General features: G+C 47.3%; 1 protein-coding gene across 2 annotated transcripts; it reads right to left on the reverse strand.

The window, feature by feature from the left end:
- Positions 1–4,817: 4,817 nt before the first annotated feature.
- LOC144731295 (7-alpha-hydroxycholest-4-en-3-one 12-alpha-hydroxylase-like) lies at positions 4,818–16,493 on the reverse strand. Of its 2 annotated transcripts, none has more exons than XM_078612351.1 (11): positions 16,412–16,493; positions 14,167–14,267; positions 12,877–13,000; positions 10,818–10,996; positions 10,075–10,251; positions 9,782–9,918; positions 9,037–9,218; positions 7,056–7,233; positions 6,382–6,569; positions 5,842–5,993; positions 4,818–5,664 (listed from the first exon to the last, which is right to left on the reverse strand). In XM_078612351.1, the coding sequence occupies exons 2-11, from the start codon at positions 14,253–14,255 to the stop codon at positions 5,520–5,522; spliced, it is 1,551 nt and encodes a 516-aa protein (XP_078468477.1). In that variant the 5' UTR covers positions 14,256–14,267; positions 16,412–16,493; the 3' UTR covers positions 4,818–5,519. The 2 variants fall into 2 exon arrangements, with proteins under 2 accessions (XP_078468477.1, XP_078468482.1); XM_078612356.1 differs by lacking the exon at positions 16,412–16,493 and adding an exon at positions 16,089–16,301.
- Positions 16,494–19,821: the final 3,328 nt, after the last annotated feature.

Consider the following 19,821-nt stretch of genomic DNA (forward strand, 5'->3'; position numbering starts at 1 on the left):
CACGTGGCCGAAGGACCTCAGCACGCCGTCGGCCAGCGGTGTCTGAAGTGCGGGAGTGGAGGAGCTAACGGAGGAGCGTGCGTGGCACGCGAGAGTAGATGCTGGTCCCTAATCAGGACCAGCGGGGTGTGAGGAAGAGTGGAGGAGCTGACGGGGGAGCGCGTGCGGGGCGCGCGCGAGACGACGCTGGTCTGCGGAGGAGACCAGCGAGGTGCGGAGAAAGAACCTAAATAAAAGACAAACAGAGACCAGCAGTGCCTGACGAAGTATTTTATTACACAATCAACGATATAACACTTCCAGCACAACATAATATACATATCAACACAATCCGTTATGCAATTTGTACTTACATACTTTGTTTTTATTTAGTCACTTGCTTAGCTTTCCTATACTTTGCAATCCTATCGATGTTTGTCTTGTTGTTGTTGTTGTAACTTTCTGACCCACCCCGACTGGACATCTGTGAAAATGAGCTTCATAGCTCATCGAATTCTCACAGTCTCGATAAAGATTCTGATTACTGCCCACTTATAACTCGATACACCACAAGATTGTACATCATCATCCTGGTCAATCCCCTGCTGGATGAATGCCTTCCTAAGCCCTTGCCATTGCTCACGATTCCGCGATGTAGTAACCCAGGTAGCAGCTGCATCACGACTTGAAACAAATAGGTGACGTTTCAGGCAATGGCCTTTCATAACACATTGATGGCAATGCTAGTGAGGATAATGTTGGTGACAATGATACCGTTATATCAGTGATGGTGAATATCAGAATATATATATTCATACTGGAGGAATCCGATGAGCTATAGAGCTCTATACACGCTTTTATTTAACTCACTCAGTCTGTTGTCGTATCCTCAAAAAATCTTGTAACTCAATTTTAACCCACTTCCCAATGTGCTATCGACTGCAAACTTGGTATACTTACGTCATTTTGATGACAATACTATATTATATCATAAAAATTAAATCAAAAACATATATTTTAAAACATTCTTTTACACGCTTTTGATAAACTCACTGTTGTATCCTCAACTGTGTCTGTTGTTGTATCTTCATATCTTGTAACTCAATTTTAACCCACTTACCAATGTGGTATCAACTGCAAACTTGGTATACGTATATCATACTGGTGACAATACTATATTCTGTCATTAAAAAATATATATTTTTAAATAATCTTTTTATATGTTATATGTTTCGGCTTGGGTCTAATTGTCCACGCTCAACTGACATTGCTGTTGTAGTGCCATAAGAGGGGAGGGGCTGCTGGGGGCTCTGGGATCCTAGGCAGATAAGCCTTGGCGCCAGGCGCTAGGATCCCAGGCACCCCAGCCAGTTAAGCCCCTTGGCGCCACCAACGGGGGGGCTGTGTGTGCTCTGTGTGATATCTGGGGGCGCACACAACCCAAACCCTCGTTGGGGACGAGGCATAAAAAGGCAGCTCCCTGGCCGATTGGGGCCAGTTGTAGCTCAAGACCCAAGACCAGCCAGAGTAGGAGCCTGGACCCCCTCGTCCCGCTTGTCCTTGTAAGGGCCGGGACGCTGTGAGGGCCAGTGGTGGGACTCTGGGACTCCCGGCTCTACGTCCTTGTAAGGGCGAGTTCCGAGGAAGCCAGAGTCCAGACAAGCACCTTGGCTGGGTCGGGTCAGATTAGCCTCCCCTAGGGTAATTGTAGCCGGAGGACCCCAGAGAGTAGCCAGAGTAGTGTATCTAGGCTGTGTACCTAGGCTGTGTACCTAGGCTGTAACAGAGTATCAGGACTGTTGGAGTGTTGTATTGTAATAAAGAAGTTACCTATACAAGTGTCTCCGGAACCCATTACACTGTAAATCACGACGGCACCTTACGTTATGGCAAGCTTCAGGGCCACTTCCTGGAGTCGTGGAGTTCTGCCATTACTCGTACGGTACATTTCATTAAAGCGTGTTTAAAAAAAAAAGTATTTTAAAATATTACTTATTTCACACATGTCCAGTAAAAGGAATATGCGATGATCATGTTGGCTGTTAAGACAACGTCTGCTGTGGTGACTGTGGTGTCAGTGACGATGGTGGTCACAATGTCAGTGAAGATTATCATCGGTACTGAATTCTTCACCTTAAGTCACGACAGCTTCACTCGCAAATCCACGTCAATAGGAGCAATAACCCAAACTTTAAAACGTGCACAGCTACTGCAAAGCACCTGCACGTGGACGAATCAAACGTTCACGAAAGAAAAGACGATTACGAACCCACTGGTGCGGCATTTATTTGACCCGTTGCACAAATACGGCTACGCTTTTAACAATTTGCATAGCAAAACTTTTAAACCCCAGGGCTGTTCGGAACAAAGCATCTGGTGTTCTCCCATTTGGCCGCGACAAATGCCATGAAGCTGAACCCTAAAACAAACACACACACAGAGACCACACGCGCAAACAAATGTCTGCTGCACAGAGAGTGGTGGGTGCGGGGGGTGCCCACAGATAGACGGGCGGTCGTAAATGCCCTCTCACCGGTTTATTCCAGAAGATTCTATTCACCATTCACCCGACGAGATGCTTTGGAATTGATTCTTGACGAAAACGGAGCGGACGCTAAGCCACGATGGGGGGTGGAATGGAAATGCCAACATTTTTTGGTTCAGATAATTTTTTTTTGGGAAAAAATATTTTTTTGGAAAAATGTAATTTTAAAATTACTCTTTTATTTAACAGTCGACCTAGGGGAGGCCCTGGACGAGTTCAGATAATCGTCACTGGTGTTGGCCGTGAGCTAACCGCTACACTACCGCACTATCTCACACGTACAAATACATTCACGCAAATTCATATTCGCATTAATTAAAAGACAAACCCATTAAATATTGATTTAAAGCTTTCGTGACTGCAGGAATTCGCACTCTTGGGTGTTTCGGTCAACCTAGACGATTGCTTGTGTTGCGATTGAAACGTGATCGATTATTCTTTATTTACGTGACTTGACCGAAAGACCCAAGAGTTTGACAAACCCATTAATCACGTAAATATACAACTGAGCTCAGCCACAGGCCATAGCGATGACGTCTCTGCGCCCATGTTGCATCAGGGTAACTTTCCTGGCAGCCGATTGGCTGGCATAGCGGGAGTGGTGGCCTCATCCTGAACTGGCTGCAATTAACCTGCGGGGTTTTCACGACAGAGAAGAACACTTTTGGCTCTTACGAATATTGCTGCCCAATTGAAATGTTCCGCAGTTTTTATGTGCGAATTGTCCCTGGTCAAGGGCTCTGTATTGGATCAGATGAGGGTTCTGTATTGGGTGAGACAAGGACTCTGTATCACACGAGAAAAGGCCTCTGCATTGGATGAGACAAGTGACGTGAAATTAGGGTTCTGTATCAGACGACGGTTCTTCATCACGCGCAATGAGGGTTCTGTACTGTAATCTTTGGTTCTTTCGGTAAAGTCACGTAGATGAAAAAAGAATAAAATAAAAATAAATAAAAGTAAATTAAACCTACGTGACTTTACCGAAAGAATCAAAGAGTATGGATCCTTGCAGTCACGAAAACTTCAAATCTAGAAAGGTTCTGTACTGGTTGAAAAACCGGTTCTTTATCGGACAGTTTTCTATAGTCGGTTGCCTTGGATGACAAATCCATCACCGCAAACGTCACTTTCAACCGCGCAATAAGTCCAAGCTTATCCTGGTAGGAACCTCCTGGTTACACCAGCCCACAGGGGATTATTGTGTCCGTCGTGCAGGGAGTGGCTGGGTGGGGAGGGGCTGGGTGGGGCGGGGCTGGGTGGGGAGGGTGGGGCTGGGTGGGGGGTGGGAGGAGTGGGGCTGGGTGGGGAGGGGCTGGTCACCCCGTGGTGCCCTTATAAAACTGAACGTTTAACCTACTCACGCCAGCTTGTGCCCGCCCTCACAGTCCGGCATATTTGCGGAATACACCACGCCGCCGTTGACCCTGGCCATTGACCGAGCAACCCAACGTTCCTACCAGCTCCCTCCGCAGGAATGTTTTTTTTTTTGTTAAATGGTCAACTTCAACCAAAAATCTTCATTGCAACCTCATGCCATCCACCCTGTAACCTCCATCTGTGCACCCTGCCCCCAACCTTTACCCGGTTGCCTCTTGTAAAACCTTGAACGTCCATGGCGCAGTCTGTTGTCATGTGGCCATGACCCTTTCCAAGGTCACCCAGCCCACGTGGCAGCTGAAGTGGAGATTAGATAGGAAAAATAACCAAAAAATATCTGGGAAACTGAAGTGGCTTAGCTTTAAAATAAAAACTAAACATATAAAAGCTGAAGGAATTGTTACTCTGGAATTTGGTTCTGTACAGTAATTTATGTGTAGTTTTTAGTTCAGTCGCATAATTTGTCACTGATTGGATGTAATGTCAAGTGTAGGTTACTTTAACCTAAAACTCATTCTATGCATCTTTAGTGGTGGGGCACACCCATAATCCAGCACTGTGGAGGTAAGAGTTTGTAGATCGTACAATTATTGTTACTCATTTCCCATGGGTACCATGCCTTGCCAGGAGGTGGTATATAGTGTTGCTCCCTCGCACACGTCAGCTTTCTCTGGTTGGCTCCATTTTCTTCCCACGTGCATTCTGCACTCATTAATTGGCTCAAAACATCTTAAAATATAGAGGATTGCGGAGCTTGGGCAATTGTTGAAAGCGCCGGCTCACCACCTGGTTGCTGTCTTCCAGCTTGTTTGTTACATAGCGATTGTGAGATGCAATGTGCATGGGTGACAATGCTATTTCTAAACTAGATATAACCGTAAATCTTTATATAAGTTATAAAATACGTGTACACTTGAATTTATGAATATTTTATTCTTTTCGAGAGTAGGATATGTTGTTTGCAGGATGCATATACTGCAATTAATTCATCCACCCTTTGTATTTTTTTTCAAAACAACGTTTAATCGAATAAACAACACTTTACTTTCCATGCCAAAGACGTATTTAACACAAGGCACGAAATCAGATAATGTTGCAATTCTATCTGGGTTGCAGCACCCATATTTACGTCGCTGACCTTCACAGAATTCAATTAAAGCAGTCAGTAAGATTTATGATAATGACAGACTAATGAAAGGATAGATGAATACATACACATGTGGGCAGATACATGAAAATGGAGATAAGATAAACAGGTGGATGGACAAACGGCAGGCCGACAGATAGTTGGACAAACAGGTGGAGAGACAGCCATGCAGCACAGAAACGGACATGTAGTCAGATGGGCAGAAATATAGACAGAGATAAACAGACGAACCAAGAGAGAGATGCACTGACAGATGTACTGACAGATTAACAGGTGGGAGAATGGACAAGAGTTTAACCAAACAGGTTAACAATCAAAGATGGACGAACAGTTTCAAGCGACTGAAACAGCCTTCATCGTCTAATTTGAGAGATGTCGGAGATACAAACTGCAACTTCACAGGAGAGGGAGAAGGAGCAGCAGGGCAGGGTTAAGAGACCGGGCAAGGAGGGTAGTGTCGACCGCTGTTCAGAAGCGCGGGCGGTAACGAAAGCAAATTTCATGCGTTGGGTGCATGACGCCAAATGCGAATCGCGACGCGTTGATGTCTGGCACTTTAGTGGCGGGGTCGCAGAACTCGATGTCGTAGTGGATCAGTATCAGCACAATGAACCTGAGCAGAGCCACGCACACACGCACATTGACACATGCACATTGACGCATGAGCACAAGCACGATGACCCCCCCCACTTAAAGCTAGAGATTGTAGGAGTAACATAAATCTTGGCCCGGGCTGCATCCCCTCAGGACCCTGCGTTAATCCGGCACTCATCACAAAAGGGGAACTCACTGTTTGATCTCGTTGGTGGCGAAGAATCTCCCAGGACAGATGGACACACCGGCACCCCAGGGCATTGTGGGGTACCGGAGCTTGCGCCCAGACTTGAAGAAGTCCGTCTTCTTGGAGCCGTCTTCGTTCAGGAAGCGATCGAACTTAAATTCCTGCCGACGGCGGAATGAGACAACGCGTCACAGATGAGCAGGTGAGCTGCAAGGCAGTTGCCATGGGGCGGAGCGGAACAAGAGGATGGCCTAATCGGGTGCTCGTTTTTCAAAATGAAGGATGCACTGAGTCACAAGAATATCACAATCCTGCTTGGAATTGTTTAGTAAATTACTTGTTTAGTTTTTGTGTGTGGGAGGAGTCTGGAGAAAACCAGAAAAAACCTCCCAACACAGTATAACTACAATATTGTTACTATGATTACTCGCTGTACTGCCACCTAATTGGTCATTCCATCTCAACGAGTATTTTTCTTGGTGTGGGAGGAGACCAGAGCACATGCCCGGGCGTCATCGACAGACACGCACAGACAGCAGTCTCCCCCACCTCGGGATCCACGTGGATCTCAGGGTCCATGTGGGGGCTCAGGTGAGGGAACATGGCGACACGATCACCGGCGCGGAGCTTGGGGCCTGGCCCGCTGGCGCCTGGAACCTGCAGCGTCTTGTCATGGCGCACGGCACGTATGAGAATGGGAGCCGAGCGTAGGCGAAGCACCTCCTCAATTACGCTGTCTGCATGGGGAAGAGGGGCGAGGGGTAAGGAAGAGTCATGATGCCAAGTCGCACTGATGCGGCATGCACATTACGGGTGCGTGAGCAGGTGATTGTGGGGAGCGTTTGAGCAGTAGTTGGCGCACTGTGCTATGAACCCGGCGAACCGAGTTTGATTCCCGCTCGCGGCAAACATTGGTGATAAATATCTGAACCGGTTCTTGTCCTCCCCTCTATCGACTCAGTCTAAAATGAGTACCTGATGCAGTGTGTAAACGTCAGCATTGCGGTAACAAAGGTGGACAGTCGTGATGCTTGCCACCCACCTCCTCGTATACTCTGTCGGCCTTCATAGTTGTTCGCCAATCGCACTTGCCCGAAAAGTTTGTTAAAGGCTATACAGGGGGGTGGTGATCTCTGTGAGTATTAGATTAAGCGGATAGGCGAGTGGGTGGGCAGGTGGCCGAGTAAGCGAGTGATCAGGTGAGTGGGCACGTGCGTACACACCCAGCATGGGCGTGTTGACGAGCGCGTCGCGCGTCAGCGAGATCACTCGCGTCTCCGCGCCGTCGCTCTGCCCCGTCGCCTCCAGCAGCTGCTGCACCTCGGCGCGCACTGCCGCCATGGCGTCCGTGTGCCTCATCAGATACGCCAGCGTCCAGAACGACGCGGGGCCCGTGTTACCCTGGTCACATGGGGGACATTTCAGCCTGTGGTCGCTTTGCTGCCCGCCTGCACTTTGGAGGCCAGGTTGGTCGATCAAACAATTTCATCAAATTCCATCGCTCACCGTGCGTATTAAGGGCGCCACCTCCTGACTTGCCAAGGTAAATTCTTATAGTCAAGTAAAAACGTATTAAACCAATGCGTACTTCGCAGGTGTAGTTATGGGTATGTCGGCACTTTAAGCAAAATTAGCCAAATTGGCGTACGTATATTGAACTTCTTTCACACCGTTTGTATTAGAGAAAAGTTTTTTTCTGGCTGGATTCCTGGCACACAAGCAAGCGCGCATGTGCAGAGGTGACATCATCATGCAGATCTGCGTGATGATCCCACAGTGTTGAGTCGGGTTTGTGCGTTGCGCTGATATCATGGCTCTCCCCCCCCCATCCTTCCACCCTTCAGCCTGGCCGTATATCTCCCACATGCGATAGAGGAGAGAGATAGCAGGAGGTGAGGAAGGGTGATAGAGGAGGGAGGATGAGATGGAGAGGAACGGAGAGGAGAGGGGTAGGGAGAGAGTGAAAGGGTGTGAAACGGAGAGGTAAAAGAGAGCAGAAAATAAAAAGGAGGGCGAGGGAAGATGACAAACAGTGAGAGGATTCGGGAGAGGCAAGAGAGATTGAGATGGGCAAGGGAGAAGTTGGAATAATGAGAGTGAGATAACCAAAGAGATAGGGGTAGGGAAGATACAGTGGAAGAGAGGAATATAGAGGGAGGGAGAGGGAGAACAAGTAAACCCGTAAAAACAAAGTTTTTCACTATAAATCCTTTATATGCGTGGCATCGGGGCGGCGAGTCCTCTCGTCCTCTGGCAGCATTAAACAATTGGTAATTAAATATTTAAAAAAATTTCCCTTAACAGTGTAAAATTTTGGAAAAAAAATTTTTTACGAAAATTAATTGTCACGCACAACGAGTCTGTGTGCAAAATGTCAGCCCGATTGGATCACGGGAAGTGGGTTAAAAAACGACCGAAAGATTTGCACGATCCTAAGCAAGCAAGCGAACTTAATATAAAGGATTTAATAAAGGATTTAAAACTATATTCGGCTGTGGAGGACGTGGGGATCGATCCCGCGACCTTTGGCATGGGAAGTGAGGGCGCTACCAACTGCGCTACTCCGCCACGGCCTGTGGAGGGGTTACGCTCTGGGCTCTTACACTGTGATGTTCAGCCAAAGCCATGAATGAGTTCTATTTGAATATATGTAAAATAATTTTTTTTTGCCTAAAATGTGAACATTTTGGGAATTTTTTTTCACGAACATTAATTGACTGGCACAACGAGTCTGTGTGGAAAATGTCAGCTCGATTGGATCACGGAAAGTGGGTTAAAAAACGACCGAAAGATTTGCACGGTCGTAAGCAAGCAAGCAAGCACGCAAGCAAGCAAGCAAGCATGCAAACTTAATATAAAGGATTTAAAAAGGGACAGGAATTGAGAACATAACAAATCGAGAAATAGAGATGAACTGGGATACATAGTACAGAGGAATGCAAGAGGAAGGTGGAGAGAGGGCTCTATACAAGATAACAAGTTTTGCTGGCTGGCTGTCTGGGATGTACGGAAGCCCACATCCAAGGGAGATGCAGTTTGCTTGTTATAATTATAGACAAAAGCAAATCGCATCGTTACTCATTCCTTTTAGTGTTTAACAATTTTCAAAAGCCTGTTTAAACATGAACAGTGTTGTGAGTTTTGTACATCAACACCCCCCCCCCCACACAAGGCTCTGCTGCAGGGCTAATTCAGGGGCCTTACCTGAGAGACCCAGAGCATCATTAACAAGGTGCGATCGCGGGTCTCGTTGTCGGCCTGCAAATCGGCAAGCGTTTCGTCGCGGGCCAAGATCCAGGGGCTGACGTGCTCACGCACACGCAGCAATGACGCCGTCAAATGCCCCCAGAACCACGACTTGAGTCGGTCTGCTTCCTTCCGCTGGGCTGAGCCGAGGAGGGAATTGGGGGGAGGGGTGGGGATGTGTAGGGAGGGGGGAGGGAGAGATAGAGGTGAGGGGGTGTTTTAAAAAACACACAACGGAGGGACAAGTGAGCTGGGGAACAAGAGGACGGTCAAGCAGTTATGTGGGTGGGTGAGTGAGCCAGTGGGTGAGTAAGTGGATGAGCAGGTGAGCATGTGGGGGAGTGAGTGGGTAAGGGTGTGGGAGAGCGGATGCGTAAATGGGTAATCATGTGGGTAAGCAGGTAATTGAGCGGGTGAGTGGGTAGGTGAGCGGGTGAGTGGGTAGGTGAGCGGGTTGGTTGAGTAACTGGGTTGGTGAACAGATGAGTAGCTTGCTGGGCAGTTACAGTTATGACAATGGGCCACATGAGACAAAACATGCATGACAGATAACACAAACGGGACAAAATATTTAATTTGTTTAGTCGAATGCTGACCTCACATTCGTGACAATTTATAAAATCTCTGTAGGCCTGTGGGTGTTCTCCGGGCACTGCAGTTATAAAAGATACTTGAGAGACATATCATGAACATTGTGTCATACCGGGCCAGAGCGTGGAAGTGGCGATGGCGGGGAACAGCTGATCGTACTTGCGGAACTCCTTGAACACCTCCAGGGAGCGTGTGGTCTGCACAGCTGGCCCGCCCGGTTCCTGGCCAAATACAGCCAGGTAGCCGGCTCTACGTACAGCATGGACAGGCATTACTCAATAACGATGATAACCACAATGATGACGATGGCAATGATAACGATGTCGAAAAATCACAATGAAAACAACAGATGGAAAATACCAAGAGCGGAGCATAAGAAGAGGAGCAGAACTCAGTGTAGCATACCTGAACACGATGTCATAGCAGAAGTTAAAGAGACCGGATTCATGCCACTTCGCATCCCCGTGCCCTCCGCATCCCCCACGACCGTTTCCTTCATTGAATGAGCCTGGCCCCATGAGCAGGTGCAGCTGGGACATCATGGCGTCTGTCATGGCGACCAGCCCGTCGCCCTGCAAGTGGCTGCGAGGCGACACGCACACGCGACCATGCACACGTGACACATGTGAGCACACAACGGTCCCCCGTGCAGCTGTTGGAGCAAGGGAGTGTTTCATCATCCCATAACTTGGTTGACCTTGTCTCCCTAGTGCTGCTTACATACCATACCAAGGACTAATTTATGACTAAGTCGACCCCGGGGAGGGCTCCAACAGATATTCGTCACGGATGTTGGCCGTGAGTGGCAAGTAAAGCCAGGTCAGTGGACTACCCACTACACTACAGCTCCCCACATGAGCACACGCAAGAGCACACCAACAACCGCCATTCGCCACAAAGTGGCAGAGACATCACCATGGTGCATGAGCCAGGCTGGTTGCACCTTGAGGCCACGGTGAAGTGTCGGAGGCTTGCTGGCAGGTCAGCGTACATACCTAGGTGCCCTGGTTTGATTGCCTGAGGTGACTGGATCATGCACCACACTCAATAGTGCAACACAAGCTTGTGTTACCACTGCGCCACCCTGCGCCAGAGTTAAAAGGATCACGAGTGAGCTTTGGTGTGAGCTGTAGCTTGAGGTGCCGCACCTAACGTTGATGGCGCTGGTGGCCTTATGGAACTCGACCTTGTAGTTTACGCCAAAGACGATCAAGACGAGCTGGCGTGCAAACTTTTTGAAGTCAAGCGCGGTGCGTGCTTCGCGCGCCACGGCCGCCATCTCGTGTGGGTCCAGCATGAACGTGATGTACTTCCCGCCCAAGCACACCTGCGGCGGTGCAGGGGAGACACAAAGAGACAATGAAAAGATCCAGCGTATTGCCTACGCAGGCTGCTGAAGCGAGTGCTGTTAGCGAGTAGTGTGTGGCACCACGCCATTAAAAAGGGCGTCCGAAAATTTGAAAAGAATCTCGTTGCACAGTAGGAGATGTAGCACCAGGAACGAAGATAGCGTCGATCTCGATCAGCCCGACTACCCACGTGGCTCTGCATTAAGTGACAAGTGCTGTGTCTCCCGAATGTATCAATGAAGCCACATGCAGACTTCGAAGAACAGCCGACGATTGTCTATCATCCTTGAATCCAAAGAACAGGAGGTTGGCGGAGGACATCAGGGTGCGCAAGGTGGTGATGTGGCCAGCGCCGTGCCTGGCTGCCTTTTGTTGAACCATTGCTGATGTTTACACACCGCACAGCTGTGAAATTATAGCTGAGTTGACCTAGGGGAGGCCCATATTTACCACTGATGTTGGCCATGATTTGAAATAAAACAATCTTCACTGAGTTTGCAGTGATATGTGCTATCCACTAAGTTACAACAAAAAACAACCGCTGTCCATTGGCCTCTAAGTGGCGGTGACATCACCATGGTGCTTGTGCCAAGCACAGACGCACATGATTGGCACGCACAATTTCAAGTGCACACACGTACACAGTAGGATGAATTTATTCAGCACATTTTATATTCTAGATTTGAAGTTTTCGTGACGGCAAGGGTCCATATTCTTTGTTTTTTTCGGTAAAGTCACGTAGGTAAAAAATAAAATATAAATAAATTGAGTCACGACGTTTCGGAGGCAACACAAGCTTCCGTCTTCAGGAGGCACCGTCACTTGATACAATCGTTTTGCTGTGACGGTGCCTCTGAAAACGGAAGCTTGTGTTTCCTCCGAAACGTCGTGATTTAATTCATTTTATTTTTTACCTACGTGACTTTACCGAAAAAACCAAAGAGTACATTTTATATTAGTCATAGTCTTAGTCTAGTTGAAGACAACCTGTGTAATTCTATTCAGGTTTTAGTCTGGATCTTATTTAGTTATTCACTGTCAGAATTTGAGTCCACACTTGGTCATGCCATGTTGGTGTGAGGGGCAACACAATTTAAAAAGAAGGCTGCAATGTGGGGCTCAAGATAAGTATGTAAAAAACAAGTAGAGTTCAACAAACAAATGAAGATTTGTGTTGGAGGAACACAACTGGAATATACATCAGGCTTTATGTGAAGGCTGACCGGGATTAAATGGATGAAATAAAGAGGTGGACAAGAGTAAGTTGCAATTCTTTTGAAAAACTAAACTTAATGAAAATAACCAATGTGCTTAAGAAATAAAACAACCACATTTGACATACAAAAAAAGTTAAACAAAAGGGCTACAGAAAATCACGGGAGAGGAGGTGCATGCTTGGAATTATACTGAGAGAGGGATACATGAATCAGATGTGCAAGTTAGAGGCATCGAATTGACTGGAAAGAAAAGGTAATAACTAAACTAATCTTAAAACCAAAATGTCAAAATTAGCGGCCCCCACATTTTAAAAAATGAAGTTTGTACTTTTTGGTTTTGTAACCTAGGCATAGGAGAGTTTGCGTAGAAGTTACTTACCCCCACTACGGTTGTCACCTGTCCTGGTCTTCCTAGGACATCCTCTTCACAAATAAGATGCCTGAGGAGATCTGCAAGTCTTCTTGCGACATTAAACTCCCTGTTTGTGTAAATTGCATTATAATACAGCACTCACTACAATGCACGTGCATGTTGATCTGCCCTATTTTGTTATTGTGCGAGATATTCTGCTTCCCATCATATATCCCGTTTATTTGTACCACGTTTATTTGTTCCCACTGTCCCCACTGCTGCTGCTGACCGTGAAGGTGTCTCCGTGCTTGCGCTGCATGCGCCGCAGGAAGGCGTACACATTTCTCCGGAACTCGATGGCGTGGCCCAGCCATGGGATGAGGCCTTTATCAAGAGGAGGCTCTCCTGGGCGCCTGGGGGTGGGGGGCACAAACGGCATTGATGGGTTGGAATGTGGAGGGGCATTGAGGTGGGGGGGGCATGTGGGTATTGATTGGGGGGAACAGAGCAAGGCCAGGGAATGAGGTAGCATCTACCAACTGTATAGTAGTAACTGCGCGCATCAGGGTGGGGGGGACATCACACAGTCAAGAATTTACCTGAGCGTTTAGTGTATGCATGGGCCGTCCCCCCCACCAAAGGCGCGTGCACGCGTCATAAATAAAAAATATAAAGAGATAGCATGCAAAAATCTCACTAAATCGCAAATTAAACTAATTTAAAGTTGACGGATGTGAAAAAGGAATAGCGCTTGCTCACGGCAGGGCTTACGGCATGGTACCTGGCTATTTTTATTTAACGTATACCCCACAGTTGGAGAGCGAAATCGTCCGCAAGCGCGCGAACACACACAAAGCCACACACAAACCCACAAACAGACAATTTTTGACTTTTATAGATATAAGGGAAAGGGATAAGGGATCTGCGAGCCACCCTCACACACACGCACCACGCAGACACGAAATCTCCGCTCTCACTATAACACGCACCAATCACACGCACGGGAATGCGCTGGACAGGGGTCAGGGGTTAAAGGACAATGACCAGGCGTGCCAGACGTGTATGTGTATTGGGAGCGAGGGCGGAGATGGAGGGGTTAAAAGGGGCTGTGAGACCCGTGTTCGGGGTTGGTTTTGGAACGAGTTGGAGAAATAAAAAAGTGCTTAAACCAGTCTCCGACTGCTCTTCATATATATAGAAGAAGATTAGGCCATGGTACTTATTAGTTTGATTAGTTTGGTGGAATGTGTAATAATGAGGTGTGTAATGGGGTGGAAATGTGTAGTGCTGAGGTGAACAGTGGTTAGGTATGCTATGATTTTTTTAGGTGTAGCAAGGTGTGCAATGGTGTGATGAGGTTTAATACAAAATGTCGTGGTGTGGTTTGGTTAGTGTATAATGGTAAAGGGTGGCGGGTGTGTAGTGTTGAAGAGTGCCGAGTGTGTAATGGAAAAGCATCGCGAGTGTTTTATTGGTGTGGAGTGGTAACTGTGAGGAGCAATAAGGTGTTGCGATTGAGAAGTGGTGATGAGCGGATCAGTGTGGTAAGCAGTGGTGAAGAATGGTGAGCCTCACTCACCGTTTTCTCCGTGTGACGAACAGGACGAGACCGATGATGACGAGGAACCCCACGACCCATGAGGATGTGAACAGCACCAAGCCGGCCATTATGAATCACCTCTACACAACAATGCAATAATGTGCAATATAACACAATGATATAACACAATACAACACGGGGCAGTGACATGGCCCAGCAGAAGTGCATTTGCCGTTTGTAGCAGAGGTTCAAAGTTCGAGCCTCCCGGACGCCCTGGTTAATACTGCAGTTGTACTATCCACGAACACACACCGTCTCCTTCACGATGGTCATTAAAAAAAGCCTGTGGCATTATTTGAAAAATAGTAGGCCACATCTGTCGGAGTCATGACGGACATTTGAAACATTACTTGGTCCTTTATACGATACAATACAAACAACGATACAACATAACATACCACATCTCAACACATTCTATTACTGCCCACTATAAATACATCACAATATTGTATATACCATCATCGGCCTTCGTCAATCCCCTACTGGATGAAGGCTTTCCACACCCATTGTCATTGCTCACGATCCAGTCGCAGTTGCATGACGACCTGTATATTTGGAGTTTCTAATTTATCTGTTTTTCCTTCCACATTTGTAATCGAAACGTGCGTTTAGAGCAGTGGTTATTCACTGCAGCCTTGCACCCACTTTGATTATCAATCATTGGAAAAATGTAGAATGTTACTAAGTACACAGGTTTCATGAAACAAAGTTGTTGTACTATGAGACCTCCTTTACCAGTGGCAAAATATAGTAGTAGCTTTTTACCCTTTAAACTAGTACAAAACTGACACCTTTATACAAGGCATCATGTTTGCAATAACCACAAGACGAGCAGTCAAAATGCAAACAAAAAGAAACAACTCTGATAATGGTAATGATATGCACTGTCCTTGAAGTTGATTGGTCCACACCCGAGACAGCTTTTCTTAGAGCCTAGTCTCCATTGGTGTTGGACCAGATGACGCCAAAAGGCGTACAACTCAAAAACAGCGCACTATCAGAGTATTGAGAGCTCGGGTAAGCATTTACACTATGAGACCTCCTTGTACTTACGTGCCCGTGCTTAATTTGTTTCGATAATTTACTTCTGAACAAATGTGGCCATGTCTCACACCCCATGTGAAGAACCACTGGTTTAGAGTATGCGGCTGCTATAGATATATGTCCAAATGATAAGCCACTTCGTCGAGATATTATTTCGTGACCAGGTCGCTTCGGAAAAATAGCGATACTTGTATAGTTCAGCGGACCTTACCTGGTACAAAAAAGGTGACGTTTCAGGCAATGCACCTTCTTCATAACACACACATCGATGACAATGCTAGTGATGATAATGTAAGTGACAATGACGCCAATAAATCAGTGATGCTGAATTTCATGTGATGCTGTTATGATGACGATGATGTTGGTTGTTTAGACCATTTTAACACGTAGGCTTTCGCGACCAATATTATTCATAATATAGGTTTTTGGTTCAGATCGCGTTATTTACCACCACCCGACACGGCCAAACAGTAAAAAATGTGTCACGTTTTTCAAAGGACAAAATAATTCACTTCTTTAGCCCACCGGTGTGCATTCTTGCCCGATGAAGCTGATTGTAATTATCAGTGAAACGTTGTACTACTCAAATTTAAAAATGCTGTTGATTCTCTCTTCAGCACACCGGTGGGCTAAAGAAGTTAATTATTTTGTCCTTTGAAAAACGTGACACATTTTTTACTGTTTGGCCGTGTTGGGTGGTGGAGGGTTACGACACATTTATAAATAACGCGATCTGACCCAAAACCATATATTATGTTTAGACCATGTCTGCTGTAACGACTATACACCTGTAACTGTGGTGGCAGTGACGATGGTGTTGATGCCAGTGAAGACGGAAATCGGTACTGAATTCTTACCTCAAGCCACGGACGATGCACTCGCAAATCCACGTCAATTGGAGCATTAACTCGAAAACTTTAAAACACAACTATTGCAAAAACGCCGACGCGTGGATGAACCCAAAACGCTCACAAAACGGAAGACTACGACAAGCATTAAATGTATTAAACCCGTTCCACAAACGACGTCTGCGCTTGCAACAATTCGCAAGGGTTATAAATCATCCAGCCGTGACACTGCCACACCATCAACAAAGACGCCCACCTCCCTCGCCGCAAACAGCCTCAACAGACTGTTGGGGCAAGTGCTGTTGAGCACCACCATGAACACGGACACGTACCAGCCACACGGAGGAGATGAGCTGCCTCAGGACGACAGGGTCGAGTGACCGCTCGCACGCGGAATTTGTTCTTGAAAATTTGAAGAATCGATTCCCGATTCGGTCGTGCGCGAACGCATGGGAATCGATTCTTTACGCGGATATTGTAGAGTCGACTTCAAGCCCACCCCCACTTCCCTCCCACATCCCCCACCTCCCCCCACCTTCCCCCCACTTCCCCTAAATATTCAGAACCATCGTTTTATGTTTATTCTGTTTCTGAAAAAATAACAATACGTTTTACTCTTTCTGGCAATAAAACAGGTGTTAAGATGTTCAAACACCAAATAGAAACCTTTTGCAAGGAATCAAGTTCGCTTTAACCACATGTACTTGTGGTGAACATGTTAACAAACATGCTCTGATAATATATGTGTAGCGACGTAAATGGGCTATGTACACTTACTTGAAGGGGCAGACACAGTCCAGCAGGGGCAGTCGCAATATCCCGAGCCCCAGAGCAGGAGGGGGCTGTGGGGTGTTCTCGGATACCCCAGAGCCCCCTCTGGAACTTTCTAGAAGGTAGGCGGAGCCAGGGCTGACGCACCGATCCTGGGTATAAAAGCCGGACCCCTGGAAGGGTCCGGGGCCAGTCCAAGACAGAAGCAAGAAGACTAGCTAGATAGGACTCTGGGACCCCTAGCCTCACTGCCTTTGTAAGGGCCGGGACTCTGTGTGGCTCAGTGGTGAGACCCTGGAATCCCCGGTCCGACATCCTTGTGAGGGCCGGGTCCGAGTGGACCAGTGGTCGGAACCCGCACCCTGACTAGGTTGGGTTAGAGTAGCCTCCCCTAGGCACCCGTAGCCGGAGGACCCAGAGGAGTGGTCCTGTGTTAGGGCACGATAGCCCAGATGCAATACCTCCCCAGGCAGTGTGTATAGAAGGGCCATTGCCCAGAGTGAGCTGGGGTTGTATTGCCGAGTGTCAGAGGAGTGGTCCAGTGTTAGGGCACGATAGCCCAGAGGCAATACCTCCCCAGGCAGTGTGTATAGAAGGGCCATTGCCCAGAGTGAGCTGGGGTTGTATTGCCGAAGTATTGTGAATAAAAGTGTTGCCTCCAAGATCAGTCTCCAACGTCTCCAGAACTTACTACACTACATATGCATTGTCTTTGAAACTGCTTGGCCTACACTAGAGAGAGCCTTCTTGAGGGCCTAGTCTCACCAGTGGCAGACGAGAGAAAGGCGAACAAAATACAAAAACAATGCACGATCAGAAGAACATTTATAGCTCAGGGTGAGCAGCTATAAGGTCCATTTTTATTCTGTTTTTTTATATAGTATCATTTGTATCACTTCTTAAACTATTCGTGCTGTATTAATCCACTATTAATACATTCTACAACAAAATAGTTTGTATAAAAAAAAATTGGAATCGGAAACGATTAACATATTTTTAACTAGCTGGCCTTTACTCCCAGAGTTCTTGGCTGTTTCTCTTAGTTTTGTTTATTTCCCCCTTTCTATGCACTGGACGTATTGGGATGATGAAATGCGCCGTCATCTCCTTGTTCTCCTTTGTCTTCTTCTCGGGAGGGGGCGTGCCCGTTAGGCCATTAACATATCGTCCCGGATGTCCCCAGGAAGTCCATTCTTGTCCCGCCTGGGGGCCCGGCGACAAGGACCCATTCCAAAACTGTTCGATTTCGACAGCCCGCCCCTTCTTGTTTTCGACGAAATTAGTTTTGACGACGTCTGGCGCGTGGCCGCAGACGCGAGCCGGGCTATGACTACTGGTTGACCTGGGGTCCTTCCCGATGCTCGCGGGCTGCGGCACGCTGACGGTCGTCGGACATTGTTCAATCCCTGGGGTCCGGGTACCGACGAAAACTATGGGTTTTCGTCAGTAATTGATAGTTATCCCTGTTAGGTTGTTTTTATTGTTCTTGTTGTTTCCACTACGCAGAGGATGGAGGTCAGCCGGGATGCGGATTTTTTTTTTAATGGGGGGGGGCTGATGTAGTGATATAGAATCGTGTACTTAGCAGCATAGCGCTTGTTTCTGGCAGGGAAGGGGATCTGCAGTTACAACAGCCCTGACTGACAGCAGGTCACGTGATAGACCAGAGAGAGGGATGTAGGGGAAAGATTACAGAAGGGGCACGTGAGGGAAGCTCGGGAACCCGCTAGTAGGTTCTAGAAAGGGGGCGTGACCGGGACTGAGCGAATCCACGCCGGGAGGATAAAAGGGGGCCCTGAGCGGGAGCTCATGGCTGTCGTTTGGAGTGGGATCCCGTCGTGCTGCTGGAGTCTTCGTTGCCATCTTCGTCAGTCAGGCAGTCTGCCAGCTGTCTTGACTGGGAGCTGTAGTTACTGAGTCAGTCACTACATATTGAATGAGACATGGACTCTGCATTAGATTAGGATTCTTGCATTGGATGAGACAAGTGACATAAAATTATGGTTCTGTATTAGATGAGATGAAAGTTCTATGTCAGATTCAATGAGGGTTCTGTACTGGATGAAACACAGGTTCTATATCAGACCGAAAACCGCACGCTCGTCCGAGCAAATAAGTGCACAATTATTGTTTGTCAAGTGAAGGTCAACTTCAACCAAATATCTGCTTTGAATCCTCATGCCACCCACCTACCCACCCCTCTAACTTCCCTCTGTGCACTCTGCCCCCAACCTTCACTCTGATATTGCCTCTTGTAAAACCTCGAACGTTCATCGCGCAGTCTGTTGTCATGCGGCCGTGACCCGTTCCAAGGTCACCCAGCCCACATGGCAGATCAAGAGGAGATTAGATAGGAGTGCGTGTTGAGTATAGTCTCTCATGCTTTAAAAATACCGCGCGGAATGCAAAGATGCACTGTCGCTGGGTCTCCACGAAGGAAAAACTCGAATAAGCTGGGAAACTGAAATTGCTCAGCTTTAAAGTAAACGATATATATATAAAAGCTAAACGGAATGGTTACTCTGGCATTTATTGCTGTGGTAGTTTGTGTAGTTTTTAGTCCAGCCGCATCATCGGATGTAATGTCACGTGTAGCTTACTTTGACTGAAAATGAATTCTATGCATCTGTAGTAGTGGTGGGGCACAGCTATAATCTGGCACTTTGGAGGAAAGGGATGGTGGGTCACACAATTATCGTGAAACTCACTTCCCATGGGCCTCGAGGTACGATGCCTTGGCTTGCCAGAAGGTGGTACAGCACAGTGCAGACTTATATATGGGATAGAGCGTTGCTCCCTCGCATACTGTACACATTAATTAGTTGAAAACATGTTAATATATAGAGGACTGCAGAGCTTGGGCAATTGTTGAAAGCGCTGGCTCCCCACCTGGCTGCTGCCTTCCAGCTTGTCTGTGGTTCCTCAGCGATTGTGAGATGCAATGTGCATGAACGACGACGCGATTTAACAA

This window comes from Lampetra planeri, chromosome 2 (assembly GCF_965212315.1).
Source record: "Lampetra planeri chromosome 2, kcLamPlan1.2.h2, whole genome shotgun sequence".
In the NCBI taxonomy this organism is placed as follows: Eukaryota; Metazoa; Chordata; class Hyperoartia; order Petromyzontiformes; family Petromyzontidae; genus Lampetra; species Lampetra planeri.

Coding starts and splice junctions, on each gene's coding strand:
- LOC144731295 (XM_078612351.1), bottom strand. CDS start 14,255: ATGGCCGGCTTGGTGCTGTTCACATCCTCATGGGTCGTGGGGTTCCTC. Junction 13,001..14,166: donor TTCGTCACACGGAGAAAACG/GTGAGTGAGGCT, acceptor CCCCACCCCCAG/GCGCCCAGGAGAGCCTCCTC. Junction 10,252..10,817: donor ACCAGCGCCATCAACGTTAG/GTGCGGCACCTC, acceptor GTCGCCTCGCAG/CCACTTGCAGGGCGACGGGC.